Source organism: Rhinolophus sinicus, chromosome 3 (genome assembly GCF_057876585.1).
Source record: "Rhinolophus sinicus isolate RSI-liver-muscle chromosome 3, RSI-T2T, whole genome shotgun sequence".
NCBI classification, from domain to species: Eukaryota; Metazoa; Chordata; class Mammalia; order Chiroptera; family Rhinolophidae; genus Rhinolophus; species Rhinolophus sinicus.
In genome coordinates, this window is record NC_142503.1 from 53,216,405 (window position 1) to 53,234,573 (window position 18,169).

At 39.9% G+C, this 18,169-nt stretch overlaps 1 protein-coding gene across 5 annotated transcripts in view; it reads left to right on the plus strand.

The window, feature by feature from the left end:
• LOC109455057 (V-type proton ATPase subunit S1-like protein) overlaps window positions 1-17,908 on the plus strand; it is a 42,904-nt gene extending 24,996 nt beyond the window's left edge. For 2 of the 5 annotated variants that reach the window (XM_019746364.3, XM_019746360.3), the window contains 5 exons: window positions 298-533; window positions 6,166-6,216; window positions 9,162-9,402; window positions 13,243-13,535; window positions 16,832-17,908. In XM_019746364.3, the coding sequence (XP_019601923.3) occupies window positions 298-533; window positions 6,166-6,216; window positions 9,162-9,402; window positions 13,243-13,535; window positions 16,832-16,847 (837 nt within the window). In that variant the 3' untranslated portion in view covers window positions 16,848-17,908. Of the gene's footprint in view, window positions 1-297; window positions 534-6,165; window positions 6,217-9,161; window positions 9,403-13,160 lie in introns of all 5 variants that reach the window. The other 3 variants (XM_019746362.3, XM_019746361.3, XM_074328764.2) reach the window with 3 other exon arrangements.
• The last annotated feature ends 261 nt before the right edge of the window (window positions 17,909-18,169 follow it).

Sequence of the window (18,169 nt, forward strand, 5' to 3'; positions counted from 1 at the left end):
AGGCCCTAAAAACCTGCTGTGCTCCACCAGTTCATCCGCTCTTTTTTTTTCTCAATTTGTCCTTTCCCATTTTGGGTGTGTTGTGAAACTGGGTTTATGTGCCTTTCAGGTACACCTATCATTTTAGGCTTGTTATGATCTGGTCCACTCATCTTCTTTGCCACACAATAGCATGGACTCTGGAGCTAGAGAGACCAGAGTTTCAACAGGTTGTGAATTAGACCTTTTACTTCCAAGAAGTCTTTTGTACGATGGAAACTAATTTATCTCTTAAATTTTATTTACTTGGTTAATTAGGCGCTCCACTACAATCTGAGCAGACAAGAACATTTAGAAGAAAAACCTTGGAATGCATTCAGCCCTCATAACCCCATTAATGTCTCCATGGGTGGAATTCCCTGTATTCTCTTCTGGACCAAAAGAATAACAATTAAATTTAAGAACCAGACCTGGCTGGACCTTACAGATGAAGCTTTTGGCCAGAAGGCAACAGTGGATCTTCATAACTCAAATTGCAGTGAAGAAAGTGCCATGTAAGTTGACCATTTCGCTGGAGGAAGCCCTTGGGGCCATTTTAGTCTATTAACTGGACGGTCCAGTTTTCTGTCATTTCAGAAAAAAAAAAGTATGCTCCTTTGTACATGACTGAGACACACATCTTTGAGGAAATTTTTAATGTCTAAAATGGAAGAATAAGTCAAAAATTAATTTTTAAAATTTTGTTATTTTTTCCCCAGTAATTTTCTTCAGATCACTTTAGCTGATTGTTACATTACCTGGTGGAAAATCAGGCTCTGAAACTGAAGGTTCTCAAACTCATTCTGAGAAAGAGAAAAGGATTCCAGGTGTGTTATCAATTCCAAATGTGAGGTGTCAAAGTACTTTTGTCCACCAGGGAGCAAATTACATATCACAGAGTAGAGTCATACATATTCAAGTGGGTGAAACAGAGATGGCTGACTCTAGTCAGGGCAGATGTTTGATTCTAGGGAGTGTTCTGAAGTTGTGGAACAATATTTGCAAATGGGCAAGTTTACCTTTGAACATCCAAATTTCAGAGAATTTTTTAACATGTTTCAAAATGGTTAGAATAATTACTTTCGATTTGAGATAAGGAAATTAAACAAATATCCCTTTCAAAGAGGAAACCAGTTTCCAATGCCTTTCTTTGCTTTTCAGTTGTCCAAGAGAAGTTTTTTGCTTGTATTTGTTTTGGTCCAGTGGGAGGAAGTCTGGCATGTCCCACTTACTTTCTATAAACCTCCTTGGTTTCAACATTTGCTGGTATAATGGAGGCTTTTGGAAGATTCTGTTCTGGCCTGGTTTAGATGGGCAGAATGCTTTGTATAAACCACAGCATACTGTGTGTGTGTGTGTGTGTGTGTGTGTGTGTGTGTGTGTGTGTGTATTCTTTTTATATGTATATGCTTTGGCTGGAAACAGTTTTTTATTTCTGAACTTCTCATTTAAAAATTCTTGATGATGGGTAAAAATGGATTCTATTAATATAAACTTGCAAGTTATATTACAAGTTTTACTATTTTGTTATGCAAGACAACTATCTCTTGTTAGGGAATTAGGGAATTGTAAGCATAAGCACCCAGAGTCCTCCCAGATTTGTTTATTCTGTTGCAGCACAACTATCAAAGAGACTCCAGCACTGCTGAGAACTCAGCATTTTTTCCTCAGGCTCTAATTAATTCCCTACAGGGCGCTTTGTTTGTGGTCAGCTGTGCAGAGAGGAGCTGATTGCCTGGGGCTCATCTTGCCTGTCCATAGCTGACTGACCACCCTTGATTCCATTTATCCTGATCCCAGAATATTTGTGGGGAAGATCAGGGCACCAGAGCTGTTTGCTGGACGTTAGAACCTTGAAGATCATGGGGAGCCCAGAGATAGAAAGCGTGAAAACTTGGCTTCTAGGCCCAGCTCTGCCAGTGAGCTCTGTGACTACACACGCTGGAGCCACCATAGGGGCATCATCTGTGAGAGGGAGATGATGGCATCTATCAATTTTTCAAAATTAAAGTTTATTGGGGTGACAGTTGTTAGTAAAGTTACATTGATTTCAGAAAAGCAGACACACAGACCAATGGAATAGAATTGAGAATCCGGAAATAAACCCACATAAATAAGGACAGATAATTTTTGACAAAGAAGCAAAAAACATATAATGGAGAAAAGACAGCCCCTTCAATAAATGGTGCTGGGAGAATTGGATAGCCACGTGCAAAAGAATGAAACTGGACTGCTATTTGTCACCATGTACCAAAATTAACTCAAAATGGATCAAAGACCTGAAACAATAAACTGCATAGAAGAAAACATAGGTACTAAACTTATGGACCTTGGGTTCAAAGAGCATTTTATGAATTTGACTCCAAAGGCAAGGGAAGTAAAAGCTAAAATAAATGAATGGGACTATATCAAACATAAAAGCTTCGGGCATCTATCATTTTAGTTAACAGGCCTTGAGCACCTGCTGTGGGCCAGTACCATGCAAGACTTCGCAGGCACAAGGTCTGTTATTCCTCACAATACTATTGCGAATAAGTCCCTGAGTCACGGGTGCTGTTATTACCCATGTTCCAGGTGAGGAAGTCAAGGCTTGTAGAGGTCAGACAACTTGCTAAGGTCATACAGCCTGTACGGTAATAGAGCTGGGTCTAAAACGTCTTTAACCATGACATTTTACCTCCTCTCTCAGCCCTATCTCGTACGACTGGGAAAATCAAACCAGGAAACGTATGCATGAGAACTGGGAGAACTTGTCAAGTGCTACTCGAAGTAGTTGATTACCTTCCTAACATACTTACGCTAACTAGAGTAAAATAGTGTCTAGTTACCTGGTGAAGAGGCCTAGAGAAGCTTTGGTTTTTGTGATGAATCCATTAATGATTGGGTGGGATCTGACTTTTTTCTTCTTGGTCACCGCCCTGGAATTGTACTCAGGACAAGAACTGAGTGTGCAGCATCTACTTCCTGGAGTCCCGCTCAGGCGAGTGTGAAGGCAGGCTTTCTGGAGGGCCCACCCAACGGGACCAATGGGGGCTCCCCAGGATGTGACGCCTTCAGGGCCCAGCTGCTGAGACCGAGCGTCCCTGATGCCTGAGAATGGCACAGGGTAGTGAGATGCCTTTGCCGTTAGGAAATCTTCTGTTCTCAAGAACCAGAAAGGGAGTCCCTGAAAGGCAGAAGGCGTAACCACAGAAGGTCAAAAGCACAGATTAAAAAACAGATGACCATGTTTTAGCAGTTGGAAACAAAATGTTCAGGGAAAGGCAAATTGTTGGCAGACAGATTAGCTACGGGAGTCTTTTTAAATACTGAAAGCCCTACAAATAGAGCATAATCCTAGCATCTGTCTGTATTTTGAATTTAGGCACTTACAGTCTGAAGAATTCAGAATCCATTTTGAAAGTTGGGAGGGCAAGGCAGTCGGAAGAGTAAAAGAAGCTCCTTTTTGAGTGACTCGCTAGGTGCTGTTTCTTTGTGTTTCCAGTTTATGGTGCAGCGCTTGGCACTGAGAAGAGTCTCACTGAATGATCGTTCGGTTTGCTGTGTTGAAATCTGGCCTCGTGTTCTTTAGTCTGCAGCAGAGCATGTTAACAGCTTTCAATGAAACTAGGATGGCTGGAGAAAGTTCTTGGAGCGCCACAAGCACGGAGGCCATTGAGCTGCTCCATCAGGAGAGGGGAGCAGAGATCAGGGTAGTCTCAGCATCACTTGGCTTTAGGGTTTAGTTCCTCAGCTAACGAGCCAGTTCATGGGTACTTATAAATTGGCAATAACCACATTGGTTCCCTTTTAAGTCCTTGGAAAAACTAGAGAAATTTCTGTTAGAATAAGTGACCAGTCAAATTTATAAAGTACTATTAAAGAAATGCATTTTATTTCTTTATTTTCAGTAATTTGTAACAGACTACCATAATATTGTTAGAGAAAGTTCCTCTTGAAAACTTCCTTTACTGAGTAAATTAGCTTAGCTTATAAAGTGTTTGTAAATGAGTGCTTCTAAGGTAGCTAAGCTTATGATGTTACGGAATAAAAATATTTATAGGTTTATTTTAAATACCCCCTGTCTTTCCTCCATAATAGTATTAAAATAAACTTCAGCTCAGTCGCTGACATTTCTCTTTCATGATAAGTGGAAACAAATTAATGAAATTACATCCGTGTGGTATTTTTCTCAAGCTTGTAATTGGATATGTTATAACTATCTACTTTTGCTTTTTTTTGTTTTATAATGTATACTGAGGTGTTATAACCTTTATATATTATAATGTCTCATAGCATTGTCATCCTTTGTGCATTTATATTTTTCACGTTTTCCCATTTCAATTATTTATTTAGCTTTTTATCATTCCTATTTTTAACCTTATTGAAATATAAATAAAATATACTAAACAGCACATATTGAAAGTGTACAATTTAATCAGTTTTGACATATGTGTGCACCCATGAAACCATCACCACACTCAAGAGAGCAAACATTTAATCATCCTCAAAAATTTCCTTGTGCCCCTTTGTAAACCATCGCTCCTGCCATTCCCGCCTCTCCAGGTAACCACTGATTCACTTTCTACCGTTACAGGTTAGTTTGTATTTTCTAGAAGTTTATATAAATATAATCATATAGTATGCACTCCTTTTTAGTTTGGCTTCTTTAACTTTAGCATAATGATTCTGATACTCATCATATGCGTACATCATAGCTTATTTATCTGTTCGCCTCTTGATGGAAATTTGTTTCTTCCTCCAGTTTTCAGATAACTTTCCAAATAAAGTTGCTATAAGCATTCATGTGCAAATCTTTGTAGGAACACATATTTTCATTTCTCTTCGGTAAATACCTAGGGGTGGAATGGCTGTAATACATAGTATGTGTGTGTGTGTGTAGCTTTTTAAGAAACTGCCAAACTGTTTTTTGAAGCTGTTCTATCGTTTACCTTTCCAACAGCCCCGTATGAGTTCCGGTTGCTTCACATCCTTACCAACACTTGGTATGGTCAGTGTGGGACTGTATTTTATGTTTCTGCGTGGTTAGTAATTTCTGGACACCTTTTACTGGGACCTGGGTTAAAAGATGAGCCTTGGAGTTAGTAAAAGATTTCCCACCGCAGAGGAATGTGTTCACATGTCAAGGAATAATGAGCTTAGGATCACGGAGACATTCCAGGGCTTGGAAGCCCAGGGAAGCTTCTGGTCTTCTCTTTGGAGACATTTATTTACACACCGTGGTATTAGACCTCAGCTGTTTGTTTCCTTTGTGGAGAACTATTTGCATCCAGGCTAATGAAACTCATCTGCTTATATTCTGAGATATGTACCAAGGATTCTTTCCTTTTCTCTTATTAAGGAAAATTTTTGACTCTAAGGAAGCAAATGTTTCTGCTGTCTCAGGAAGTGATGGGGGGCTGCTGTCTCTGTCCTATATAAACTCTCAGGTTCATAATTTGGTGTTCCTCACCTGTGTTACAAATCCCAGCATGTGCAGGATGACATCTGGCTCTTTTCATGTTGCCAGGGAGAAGAACTGGGTTCAAAGGGAACCAATGTGGTTATTGCTATGAGGACATCTCATGTTAAATTTCAAGAAAATGTCAATAAATATAGAGATTAAAAGCTTACGAGTAGGTATTTAAAAATGTTTTTATCACTCTGATTACTATACCATGGTATCTTATAGTGATTTTATTTTATATTTTCCTGATGACTAATGATGCTGAGTACTTATTGGCTATTTGTATATCTTCCTTTGTGTAGTGATTGTCTTTTGACCATTTTTAAGTTAGGTTGTCTTCTTACTGAGTTGTTAGTGTTATTTATTATATTCTAGATACAAGTTTATTATGTGTGTGTTGTGAATACTTTCTGCCATTCTGTGGCTTGCCTTTTTTGCTTTCTTAATAGTGCCTTTTGAAGAGCAAACTTTTTTGAATTTAACAAAGTACAATTTATCCGTTTTTTTTAATGGTTCACGCTTTTGTGTTTTTTCAAGAAACCATTGCCTACCCAAGATTGCAAAAATGTCTTCCTATGTTTCTTTTATAACTTTTGTAGTTTTATTTGTTGCATTTAGGTAATTTTGAGGTAATCTTCAAGTATACTGTGAAGTAAGGGTTATCCTTATTTTGATAGACTGTATTGTTTCTGTTTTTTTAGGTTGTCTCTGAAGTTTGGTGATGCTGAAAATCCCAAAGGTCTTGGTATAAGGTAGGTATTGGATACCACTTTGGAGTATCATAGGTTCAGTGATTCAGATTAGCTCCATATAATGTATTCATTCAACATGTAAGTATCAAGCGCCCACAATGTGCTAGGCACTGACATGTGAGATGTCACATCTACCTAATTACACTGAAAAGTCAGTCGCATTATGTGATGGGATTCTATAGTAACGCTTTCTTTGGTTTTTATGAAGGCATCTATGGTTTTCCTCAGTTATGGACCTAGAGAACGCATGAGCGCATGAATGTGAGAATGTGTTACCCTTTTCCTCTGAGCAAAGAATGAAATATATTTAAAGCTCCAAGGGCTGAGGCTCTGGTTTGAAGTTATTTTCTGTACAGCTTCTTACAGTGAATCACACATCATTTAACGATAATGAAAATGTGTCTGTTAGCTGAATTCCCCAGCAGACAGTCAGCACAGGCTTACATTTTTCTGTGTTTATGTATGGAAGGATGCATCTGCCAACAGTAGTTTATCCAAGCAGTTAGGAACTGCTCTGAAGAGGGCAGCAATTTGAAGGCATTAATTTTTTTTATTATTATAAAAATATAATGTTTCCTTTCCTATAAGACCAATCTTTTACTAGAGGTAGCTTTGCCTTTGACATTACTTGAAAACTGGCAGAATGTGTTAGGGCAGTCTTTCCTTAGCTGTGTTCTGTGAAATACTTCTGCTCTGTGAAAATATTTCTAAGATTCCCCAGAAGAGACATTCTGTGATCAAACATGTTTGAGAGAGACTGCACACCATGTGCTCCTCTTGGAGATACACAGTGTAAAGTTGTATATTAAGGTTTCTTTGAAGGCAGGCTCTTTAGAAAGGTTGTTGCACTTGCTAAATTTGACTAACCTCGTGTTCCCCACGTTTAACCTTGGAAAACTCTCTCCTCAAAACACTTGCCTACACATCACGGGACACAAATGTTTAACTGATCATAACAGAGAAAAATGCATGCCGTCACCTTTCAGAGAAACTTTGTAAGAAAAATAGAATCCCACAACATGACTAGACACATAACATATCTGTTTGATATAGAATGGGGAATATTTTTTATTCAAATCATACCTTTTTCCAAAAAGGAAAATAGCTTTATGAATTTTTTTTTTTTTTTACAATAATGTGCAAACACTGTCAGTACTCCATCTCTATCCCCTCAGACATTTCCATTTGAGAGCACTGTAGTCCACCAACTCAACTTTCAATCGCCAGTCTTTCTTGTCTAGAGGTTTTCACTGGCCAAAGGTGCCCACTGCCTCCCTCCCTATCCCAGCAGCCCTCACCCAGTGACTGAGAGAGGTGTATAAGTTCCCCGGCTCCTTCACCCTCAGATGACATAACTCAGGCATGCATTTTACTCTGGCTGCCATGGTCCCCCATGGGCATTTAGCCCCATTTGCCCACTGTGGAAACTCGCTTAATAATATGTTATTTCTGGCTGTATTACGTTCTTTTGTTATTTCTCTTCTCTCTGTTCTACATATTTTGAATGACTAAATACCCAAATAAATTTGGGATCACCTTCCAAAAATATTTCCTGTATTCACATTCTTATCTCAGGGTCTGCTTCTGTAGAAGCCCTAACTAAGACAAAGTAACATGTCTATTGACAACAGAAAAGTCAGAAACATTGAGTTATAAAAAGAAAAATGAAAATCACCCATAATCCAACCACCATTTGTAATCACTATTAACATTTTAATCTCTATTCTTCCAAAATATTTTTCTGTGCAGTCACACATTTTGTTTTTAGTGAGAAAAATGATCATGGCCTATGCATATTATAATGTTTTTATGTTTGGAGAATATTCCATTCCACAATGGCTAAGAATAAGAGCTCTGGTCACCAGACTGGATTCAAAGCCCAGCTCCAATACTTGCTCTCCCAGTGAACTTGCCAAGTTATTTAACCCCTCTGTGTCTTAGATTCCTCACCTGCAAAGTGACAATATAATATTATCTCTCTCATGGTGTTGTAGTGGAGATTAAATAAAATACACACAAAAATCATAGAAGGGTGCTTGAAACATAGTAAGAGCTATTGCTATTATTTTTTACCATTATTTATTTAACTAATTCTATAATAATGTCCATTTAAGTTTTTATCAGTCGTTTTGCAAAAATAAAATCAAATGTTAACTCTAAAACAGAAAAAAGCCACCTGAAACTAATATAAAATAATATTGAATGTCAACTATAATTAAAAATAAATATATGTATTCATGACATGTAAAGTACAGCATAGGGAATATAGTCAATGGTATTGCAATAGCTATATACGGTGTCAGATGGGTAGTAGATTTGTTGGGGTTATCACTTTGTGAGGGGTGTAAATGTCTAATCACTATGTTGTTTTGTACACCTGGAGCTAATAATGAAAAAAATAAATAAAAGAAGAAATGGATTGCAGGTGGGTAGGATCCATCACCCTCTAGAACAAAAGGCCTAAAAAGTGTTGTACCTCAAATTCACCTGGAGGATTCTATCCTCAGGGTTTCTGAAAAGTGCAGTTTTAAACAAAGTCCGAGGTGATGCTTGATAGTGGGGTGCTGGGACCACACTTTGAGAAACACTGCGATAGACTTTTTTTTTTTTTAACACTTTAGTCTTTGCATGTTATTCGTTAAAAAAAAGTGTAGTATTTCTCTTAAAAACTAAACTAAACAAAACAAAAAACCAGAAAAAAGCCGAGCTTTCTGTGTTTTTCCTTTTGTAGGAATTGTATTGCTCACTTTCATGGGCTGCCTTGTCATTTGCTTTCATTCCCACTCAGCAGGAAGCTCTTGCTCAGAACCGAAGTGAAAGGCTCTCTTGGAGCCACTTCTACTACCTGACAAAAGAGGGCGCAATTGTACTGTTCATAGAGGACGTCCTGTGTCAGCAAATGTAAAAGAGCTTTGGGGGTAATACTGTTTCATGATCATTTTCAGATTCACCCTTACCAGTTACAACAAGTTGTCCATGCAGAGCTGGTTTAGTCTGCACCGAGTCGAGATTATTTTTAATAATTCAATCCAAGCAACTTTTAACGCAACTGGCATCTATGCTCTGACAAGTCGTTCCTACCACTGCCAGCATGTCAGCAGCCTGCGGCGATATGATGCCCTCTTGTTGCCCAGTGACATGGATGATATGTCAAGCCTGTGGGAGGTCACTTTTGTTGATTTCCAGGTAATAAACTAAAACATATGCTCCTGTGTGTTTGGTGCCAAAGAAACTCAGTGTTTGTGTGCAAACACCTGTGATTGAAACATAGGTGTTTAAGGGAAAGAAAGGAGTGGGTACCTTTAAAATAATGTTGGTAATTTTTTCTTTATCCTCTAAGGTCTGAAATGGAAGAGAATACTTTCGTCTCCCTGCATACCCCACACCCCTCTTGCTTTCACCGTCAGTTTTATGCAGTCACTAATAATTATCAGGGAGGAATGCCAGCAATCTAAGCCGGAATGAAGCCGTGGCCTGAAGCCCAGTGACTGACACTTCCAAGAGTGAGAGGCCCTTCTAGGGAGAGGAATTATCAGACAATTATTTTATTTCCTTCAGGGAGTGCAGCAGTGATCCTATCGGGGCAGATAAGAAGTACATCTGTAGTGTGAGTGACAGCTTTGGCAGTTAGCGTAGGAATGGAACTGTCAGCCAGGGAGTCAAAAATATCTCAAAGATCCTCTTGAAAATATTTGGGGAAAGGCATGGGGGCATAAGAGGTTCTTTTCACCATTAGAATGTCAGGCTGAGAGACATCTGTCAAGTTCCTCTGTCCTGTTTACCTGTGAAAAAAGCTTTAACTTGTTCTTCTAACTCACTGAAATACATAGCAGGCACACTTATCCCTTTTATGGGCACTTAACACTCTTTCCCATATATAAATGGAAGTTCACATATCTGTGTATACATGTATATTTATATGTACTTAATATATAATAAGTACATTTTTATATATGTATTTACATGCCTCCCCCAAGCTTGGAGAGGTGTGGTATTGATGAGCTGCAGCTTGGGGTATGGAAGGAACTTGCATTTTAGAGCCCAACAACCTGGTTCCAAATTACTTCTCAGCCACCTGGGCAAATTACTTCACCTTTTCAATTTTCAATTTCTGAATTTCAGTATCCTTATGGATGTAAAGAATTCACGGCCTAATTTATGTGGCAACATCAGGACTGTGGCAGGATAAATAATAACTACCACTGTGAGCCCCCTCTTGTGTGTCAGCACTGTGGTAGTTATTTTATATATTTGTTTTCCAAATGTATCATAATGCTGCAAGGTAGCTATTATCATCCCTGTCTTACAAATGAGGTAATTAAAGCTCTAATGATTACATAATTTTTCAAAATTATGTAACTGGTAAATGGTAGAAGCAGAATTTGAATTCTGGACTGTCTAGCTCCAAAGGCATATATATATTTCTCTCTCTTGCCCCTTAAAAGAGAGGCAGGCAGGAAGGGCAATGGGGCAGTAATAGTGAAAACAAGGAATAATTCACCCACAATCTCATCTAACTAGAACAGAGGCATTCACTGATTTATGCCTCCACCCTGTTCCAGAAATGACTTATGGTGACTTACTACAAGAAAGATAACTTTGCAAAATAGGCGAAGACATAAGGCTAAGAAAAACAAAGGAAGAAAAGAGCAGTTAGAGCCACTGGTGAAGTTGGTAAATAAAACCACAAGGCCATCTGTCCGCCCTGGCTGGGGGTGGCTCAGTAACTTGGCTCTGAAGCTTTGGAGCAGTCAGCATAAGAAAGAATCATCATCCAGTTACATGTCCATGGGGTCCATACGACTACTGAAAATGTGCTTGCGAGAAGTACGTCCATCCCAGGGTTGTGCAGCACGTGCCGGTATTTTGGACAGCAGCCCTACAGTGAGCACAGCATTGGGTGTCAGAGGTGGGCCTTGTTAAAACACCTTAATGGAAGCAGATGGCAGAATGCAAACTCAGCCCAAGCAAGAGGTGATGGTGGCTGAGGGATGTATACAGACGGTAGCATCCCACATGATGCTGATCTGGCATACTCCAGAAATAAAGCATGGAGTGAGTGATGTCACATGCATGGCACACTCAGATGTCTCAGGTAGGCCAGCTGGGGACTGTGGCAAAGGGTAGCCAGCATCACAAGGAGCGTATGTTATTCAGCTCCTGCTAAGTTTTGCTCTGTGGGAATGCCGGCCCAGTGTTGCTGGATCTTTTGACTTGTCAGTAGAAGCTAGAAATCTGGATTCTTACAGGAAGTTGTCAGGGTGTTCAGAACTCTGGGCCAAACAAAACACACCTGTGGGCTGGATACAGCGTACTTGCGCTCTCTAGTCCAGAAAAGGGACGGACAACATATCCTTTAGGCATTCTCCACAGATACTGTTCTCAACCAAGTCTTGTTAAGAATTATGTGGCAGTCAGTGTGAGGACATTCTCTTTGGCTGGATTTGCAGCATTAATTGAGGCCAGCTTTTATAACTAAGAGCTTGACTCTTCAGGCACTACTCTGAAGATGAGGCCTTTTCATGAAGGGGGCAGGCCAAGGATCCCAGCAGCCAGGCCAAGAATCTCCTTCAGAATCTGTTTTGGATTCAGTCTAGAGCCTAGACAATTGGGTGAGAAAGGCCCCTAAGGTATATGGCGTGATGGGTGGCTACGATCATTTTAGCATGGAAAAGTGCTACGTGTTTCCCCCAAAATAAGACCTAGCTAGACAATCAGGTCTACTGCATCTTTTGGAGCAAAAATGAATATAAACCTGAGTCTTATATAATATAATAGAATATAATACCGGGTCTTTTATTAATTTTTGCTCCAAAAGACACATTAGAGCTGATTGTCCAGCTAGGTCTTATTTTCGGGGAAACGGTACTAGGCCCACTTAAGTCCTAAAAACGAGTTCTCAGTAAAGCACTCATGGATAATTGAATTTTCTGTTGTATTCCTTTAAATCTAACTGGGTGACTGAATAAAGTGATGCAGTACAGAGTTATTTTCTAAAAGCGAGCTAAATGTGGGGGCTGCCTTCCGCAAATGATTACTGTCGTTTAGAGTAGTTGCTCTGTAGCCTTGTTTCTTTCAGTGTGACAGTATTTAGATACTGGGCCAGTTGTCAATTTGAACCTCTCCTGGTTCCCAGTAATTAACGCACTTCATCTTCACATATGGGAAAGCTTTCTTTTCTGTTCTCTGGATAGGACAGAAGGAGGGGTTGATATACAGCTCTTCCAAAAAACAGTACCAAATCTGTAGAGTACGACTGATAAAGATGTGATGGGAGGAAGAAGAGACAGAACACTGTAGCAGTTCTGAAGTAGTAAACTGAGGCGTAACTCTGATGCTGTTTGAATTATTGCTTTACTACACTTAATGCTGTGTGATTCTGGACAAGTTACTTAACTTTCGTGTCTCATTGTCCTCATCCATAAGGTAGGGATAAAATAGTAATTTACAGGCTCTTATACAAGTAAATATTAAATGAGTTAAAGGAATGTCTGATACATACAAAAAAATAATAAGTGGTGTGAGCTTTTATTATTTTCCATTCTACCTCATTGAGAATCATGATATCTTCCCTTAAAAGACTCTTTCTGTCTAATTCCTGTCAACAGAATCAAAGGCAGAAAAACTGAGACTTAAAACTCTTTGGGATATTGATACTAACACACAAAATTTTGAGTGCGTTCAAATTTTAGAGATACTGCAGCAGTTGTGGTTTGAGATGAACGAGAACATTCCTAAGAAACAGATGAAAACAAGTTTTATTTAAGAGCCTTGAATTTCATGAGCCTCTTAATTATGACAATCATATATCCTAGAGGAGTTTCTAAGTCAGTCTTGATTTAAAATTAAGTTTCACTGTTCCATAAGCACACTCACATTTGTTAGATCATGCGTTTAAATTATTCAGCAAAAATGGTCACAATATCTTAAATTTGCCTCATTAGGGGTCCAGAACCCCCAGCGCAACTGGGAAGATCTCAGAAGAGAGAGAATATGTCACTTCCGCTCTGCTCCTTCTCCTGGCAGATCCAAGGCTTTCCCATCAAGGACGGACGCTTCGCTGAGGCCCGAGACTGCGCCCCTTCCTTCTCACCAGCCATTCTGATTGGCCTGGCCACGGCCCTCATCCTGCTGCTGGTCCTGGCCTACGCCCTGCACATGCTCGCCTACCTGCGCTATCTGGACCGGCACTACGATTTCATCGCCTCTCCGGCCCACGTCCCCCAGTTGAAAGCTCGAGACGCAGCCGAAGAGAGGGAGCTGCTGAGGAGCCAGGGAGTTGAATGCTATGAACTGAGAAGCCAACCAATCTGCAAAATGTATGTTTAGCAGCACAAACCCCGTCTCCCACACAGAGTCCACAGTGGTCTCCAAAAGGAGTTGTTTCTAGTCTGCCCTTCGACTTGCGATACAAGGTTTTTTACCAAATGGCTTGATAAAAAAAAAAAAAAAAGAAAGAAATACATGCACAAAATACATTTTCAAGCATCTACTCACCTACATGGATAGACTCTGGGCAATGAAAAGGGAATTCTCAGAAATCCCACAAAAATAAATATGATCATTCATTGCCCTAAAGCTACCTTGAAAGCAAAGTGATGTTTCAAGTTAGGGACTCACACAAAAAAATAAAGATGCAATATGAAGAAGGGAAAACACACTTGGTCCTTCTTGCCTGTTGCCAGTTTCCATGTGATAAATGTAGAAATAATGAATACAAGGTTATCTGGAAGTTCCAGATTTAAAAATACCTTGTAACATAGTTCCCATTTTCCAGAAATTAGGTCACAATTTTGTCTTTAAAAAATAAGCTTTTTTATTTTTTTCCTCTTTCACAGAACTGTTTAGAGGATACACCTGTCAAAATGGTAGAACACTTCATTCAAGGTTTTTTTTTTGTCATTCACTTTGCTACTCGGGCAGCCCAGTTCAATCTATGAAGTAGGGGTGATGATCTTGGTAGTATCTCCCCTTTCCCCTCTGGTTGTAGTGCCAAGGTTTGTCTCATTTGTCTGATTTAGACCTCTGTTAGCTCTCCTGAGTACTATTTGAAATAAACATCTGAGCTAAGTAAAAACAGTGTGCTTGCTTTGCAAACACAGCTTTAAGGCAAATCCCCTAAACCCCCTTCCAATAAGACAGTGTCTCCCAAACTCTTATTAGAAATTCCGGAAGCACCACTAATCTTATTACTACCACTTTCTTCAATATGGATTCCCCCATAATCTTTGTCAGTTCCTAGCAGATACTGAAGATTGGCTCACTCTTTATCCTCACCAAAACTTCTCTGATATGTCTTCTGTGTTAAAGAGATCTTACATATAAAAAGTACACTGCATTTCCCTAACTAGGGTTCCGCACATGACCTTGGTTCTCCTAAGAAGACACTCCAGCCTAAAACTTAGAATGAAGATAGGAACTATGCAGGGCTGGGGATCACACACAAAGAAATTGGATCTTCTCTGCAGCTGTGTGGATGGGTCCAGTCTGTTGCCATCTTAGATGCCAATGAGCAAATGACAATGACTATGGGATTTCTGATAGAACAGTTTCCTGTTGGACATTTCTTCTGGCTGCGTTATTCTTGGCCATGAATGTAGGTTTGCTTCCAGCCCTCTCAGAATTCTGGAAGCTCCTAAAACTCTATAGTGAATTCCTTTGTGTTTGAATACCTAGAGTAGATTCTGTAGTCTACAACTAAGAGTCTTGATTTATGTACTTGTTAGTACCAAAGATGATTGCAGGGAACAGACCTTCAAAGAAATGGGAATCTAGGATTGATTATCTGACTCTGGCTTAAAACCAGTGGGGATTCTGTTAGCATTAGGGAATAGGAAACTGAAAGCCCATATCATTCCATAATGAAACAGTTAGATTTTCACTGTGGTTGCCTTGGTTGTCCATTGGTGGTATAAATGGTTGCTGTGATGGGCTATAGGTACATGAAGGGTAAGCATAATTCATTATTCAAACTGTGACACTTTTGAAGGTGAAAGGGACTGTCAGCAATTCCAAGATAACAGCCATAAAGAGGGTGGTGCCATGCAAACTGGGATGTATAGTCACCCCAGGTATGGGAGATACACTGTAGAATAAGCTTGCTTTGTATCTGCGCCGGAGAGCTTATAGAAAGAAAATAATAGCTCAAGATCTTAGCTTAGCAGCTCAAGGTGTGGTGAAAGGCCTGGGGCAGATCTATAACGATCTGTAAGGAGCTCTTACCTCTTGTCAAAGGACTGACATAGTTGAAACTCAGATCCAGGTCTGATCCTGCAAATTGGTAAACAAATTGGTAAACTGCATTGCAGATGGAATTCACAGCCTTTCTACATCTCTTATATGAACATGAGGGCATTGATTATGAAAGAGAGGAACCTTGAAATAGGAATGGTAACTTTTGGGAGAATTTAGATGACTTTAAGAATGTTGAAGCCCCATACTCCACTAAGTTTTTCTTGCTAGCAGAAGCTACCTCCGAGAGATGAATCTGTTCCTGCCCTACTTGCAAACCCTTTGATGACCTTGCCAGACTAGTTATCTGGCCAGTGGGTGCTACTTTTCCTCAGTGACTCTAGGCAAGTAGAGTCACATTCCCAGGGAACCAATTGCAAAGTCAAATCTAGGAGAATGAAATTGCAAGATTTTGCTAATTTATGTAGCAAAAGACTTGGGCCAATACATGTGGAAATGGAGTCTGAAGGTGCTAACTCAAAGAGCAAGGTGTATAATTTTAGATTGGGCTGAATTTTTTGACATAGTTTTTCTTACCAGACTTTGGACTAAATGTGTTGATTTGAGCAGTTGGGAGTATTTTTAAGTTTTCTCAGTGGGTTGATTAAAATTTGGATTCAACAGTGTCATACACTAAATGAAACAGCAATACCAGAAATCCCTTGGTGTAATATTAAGAAAAGAAATTTAATAACTTAGAGAATTGGGATGTAGGAATGGATTTATCATGTATGACCTACTCTCCCTCCCCATAACTGTCTTCCTCTGTGAAGGCCCAGAGGACACTCCTTTTGTCATAGCACTGCAAAGTACATAGAGAAGATAGCATCAGCATTTTTGAAAAGTGCTCTAGTGGCTGCCCTCTGTAGGCTATGGATGAAGGTAGGAGATCCTTGAACTGAAATCCTTAGTCTCAATAAGGATGCCGCGATCCTGGAGTAGCAGAGGTCAAGTAGCAACGTTTAAAGGGCTGAGGGGCAGGAGTGTTAATCAGATTAGATTATGTTTTTTAATGGTAAAGTGACCTATGACAGATGTGGTTGGGCAGTCCACTGAAGTAGTCATGCATCTGAATAATAGTAATAATCATAATCTACTTCTGGTCTAAAAAGACCTTACTTGAGCCGTCATAGTAGATTCCTAGAACTGAGTCTGTTCGTAACTCATGCCCCTTGAATGAAAAAGAGGCCTCTTAAAAAAGGGTCTGTGGTCCTCATGTCTAATGTTGTGCATTATCATGAATAATTTTATACGTGTCAATCAGTCTCTGTATTTTTACATGACTTCTGATATGTTCTGATCTTCAGGTAAAGAACTTACATTGTTCCCATGGATACTTTTATTATCAACCCAACAGATGTGTGTTGTTATCTATAATTGTTAGTGCTACAGGAGCATAGCCTAACAGATGTCTGTCTTCTTGGGACGTCTGGAACAATATGGCAAAGAAAGTGATGTTTGACATGAGTAGGAGTTGACCAGGTAGGTAATGTGGAGACAGACAAACATGGCAGAAGGAAACACATATGTAAAGATTGGACTTTATTGTGTGCAGAGAACTGTGAATACATGTATGTGGGCAGACACTTATAAGGTATTTAGAGGAGTGAAGAGTGATGAAGCTGGAAATGAAGAGATGGAATGGATCATTGTGCGCAACTAAAGACTTAGAATCTTGACTTTAGGTAATGGTGAGGCTCTTGAGAGGAGTTTAAGCAAGATGCTTACATGGTATGTACCGGTAAGTGTGAGTAGAATAGAGACAGAAGTGCCAGTTAGGAGATTATTGCAATCTTTCAGAGAGAGAGAGGGAGAATCTAAACTAAGACAATGGGTGGGAGGAAGGAGCTACAAAAGATATTTAGGAAATTGGTTCAATAGGACTTGGCAATCAGGTGGCAAATCACAAATAACTGGTAGGTAAAGTATGTGGGGTGCTGGGTGAATGGGGATGCCAGTCTTTGCAATCAGGGAGAAACAGATGAGGGTAGGGGTGGGGGTGGGAGATGGGAGAGATCCAGGTAGGTAGCTGAATATGTGAGTCTGGGGCAAAATAGAGAGGTCTGGACTCGAAATAGAACACTGGAGATGGAGCAGATGCTGTCAGTGTCCCACCCACATTTCTTTGTCCCTTACCACTTTTCCCATTGCCCATAACTGCCCTCAGAGGCTGCTCTACCTGCATTCATGGCAGGCTAGAAGTGCTGAAGAATTGATGTCCCCTGGGAATGGTCTTCATCCTTGTGGATAAATACTCCAGCTCGTTTGCCCCTTGACTAAGACCTCTCTAGAATGTATTTCACACCATTTCCTGGGGTTCCCCAGCAAGACTAAACGTTTGCTCATTGTGATATCTTGGTTGATAATGTTCACTTGACTCCCTTCTCTGCCCTGTCTTACTTACCTGCTCCCCTAATGATGTTTCTTGGTATCACCTTCAAAATAAATGACTTTCATTTAAGTCCTTGTCTCAAGATCTGGTCTCTGGAAACCCAGAGTAAGTCTAGCATCAATGGGTATAGGGGGAAAGCTCAACATGAGGTGGCAGTGGTGATGGAGAAATGAATGTGATCACCCAAGGAGAGAGGACAGGCTGCTGGGAGATCATGGGGAATCCATCCTTATGGAGTAGGATGAGAAGGAGAAATCAGTAAAGGGGCGAGGGTAGAAGTAATCAGAAGGAAGAAGGCAAACCACAAAAAGAGTGGTGTCTCAGAAATCA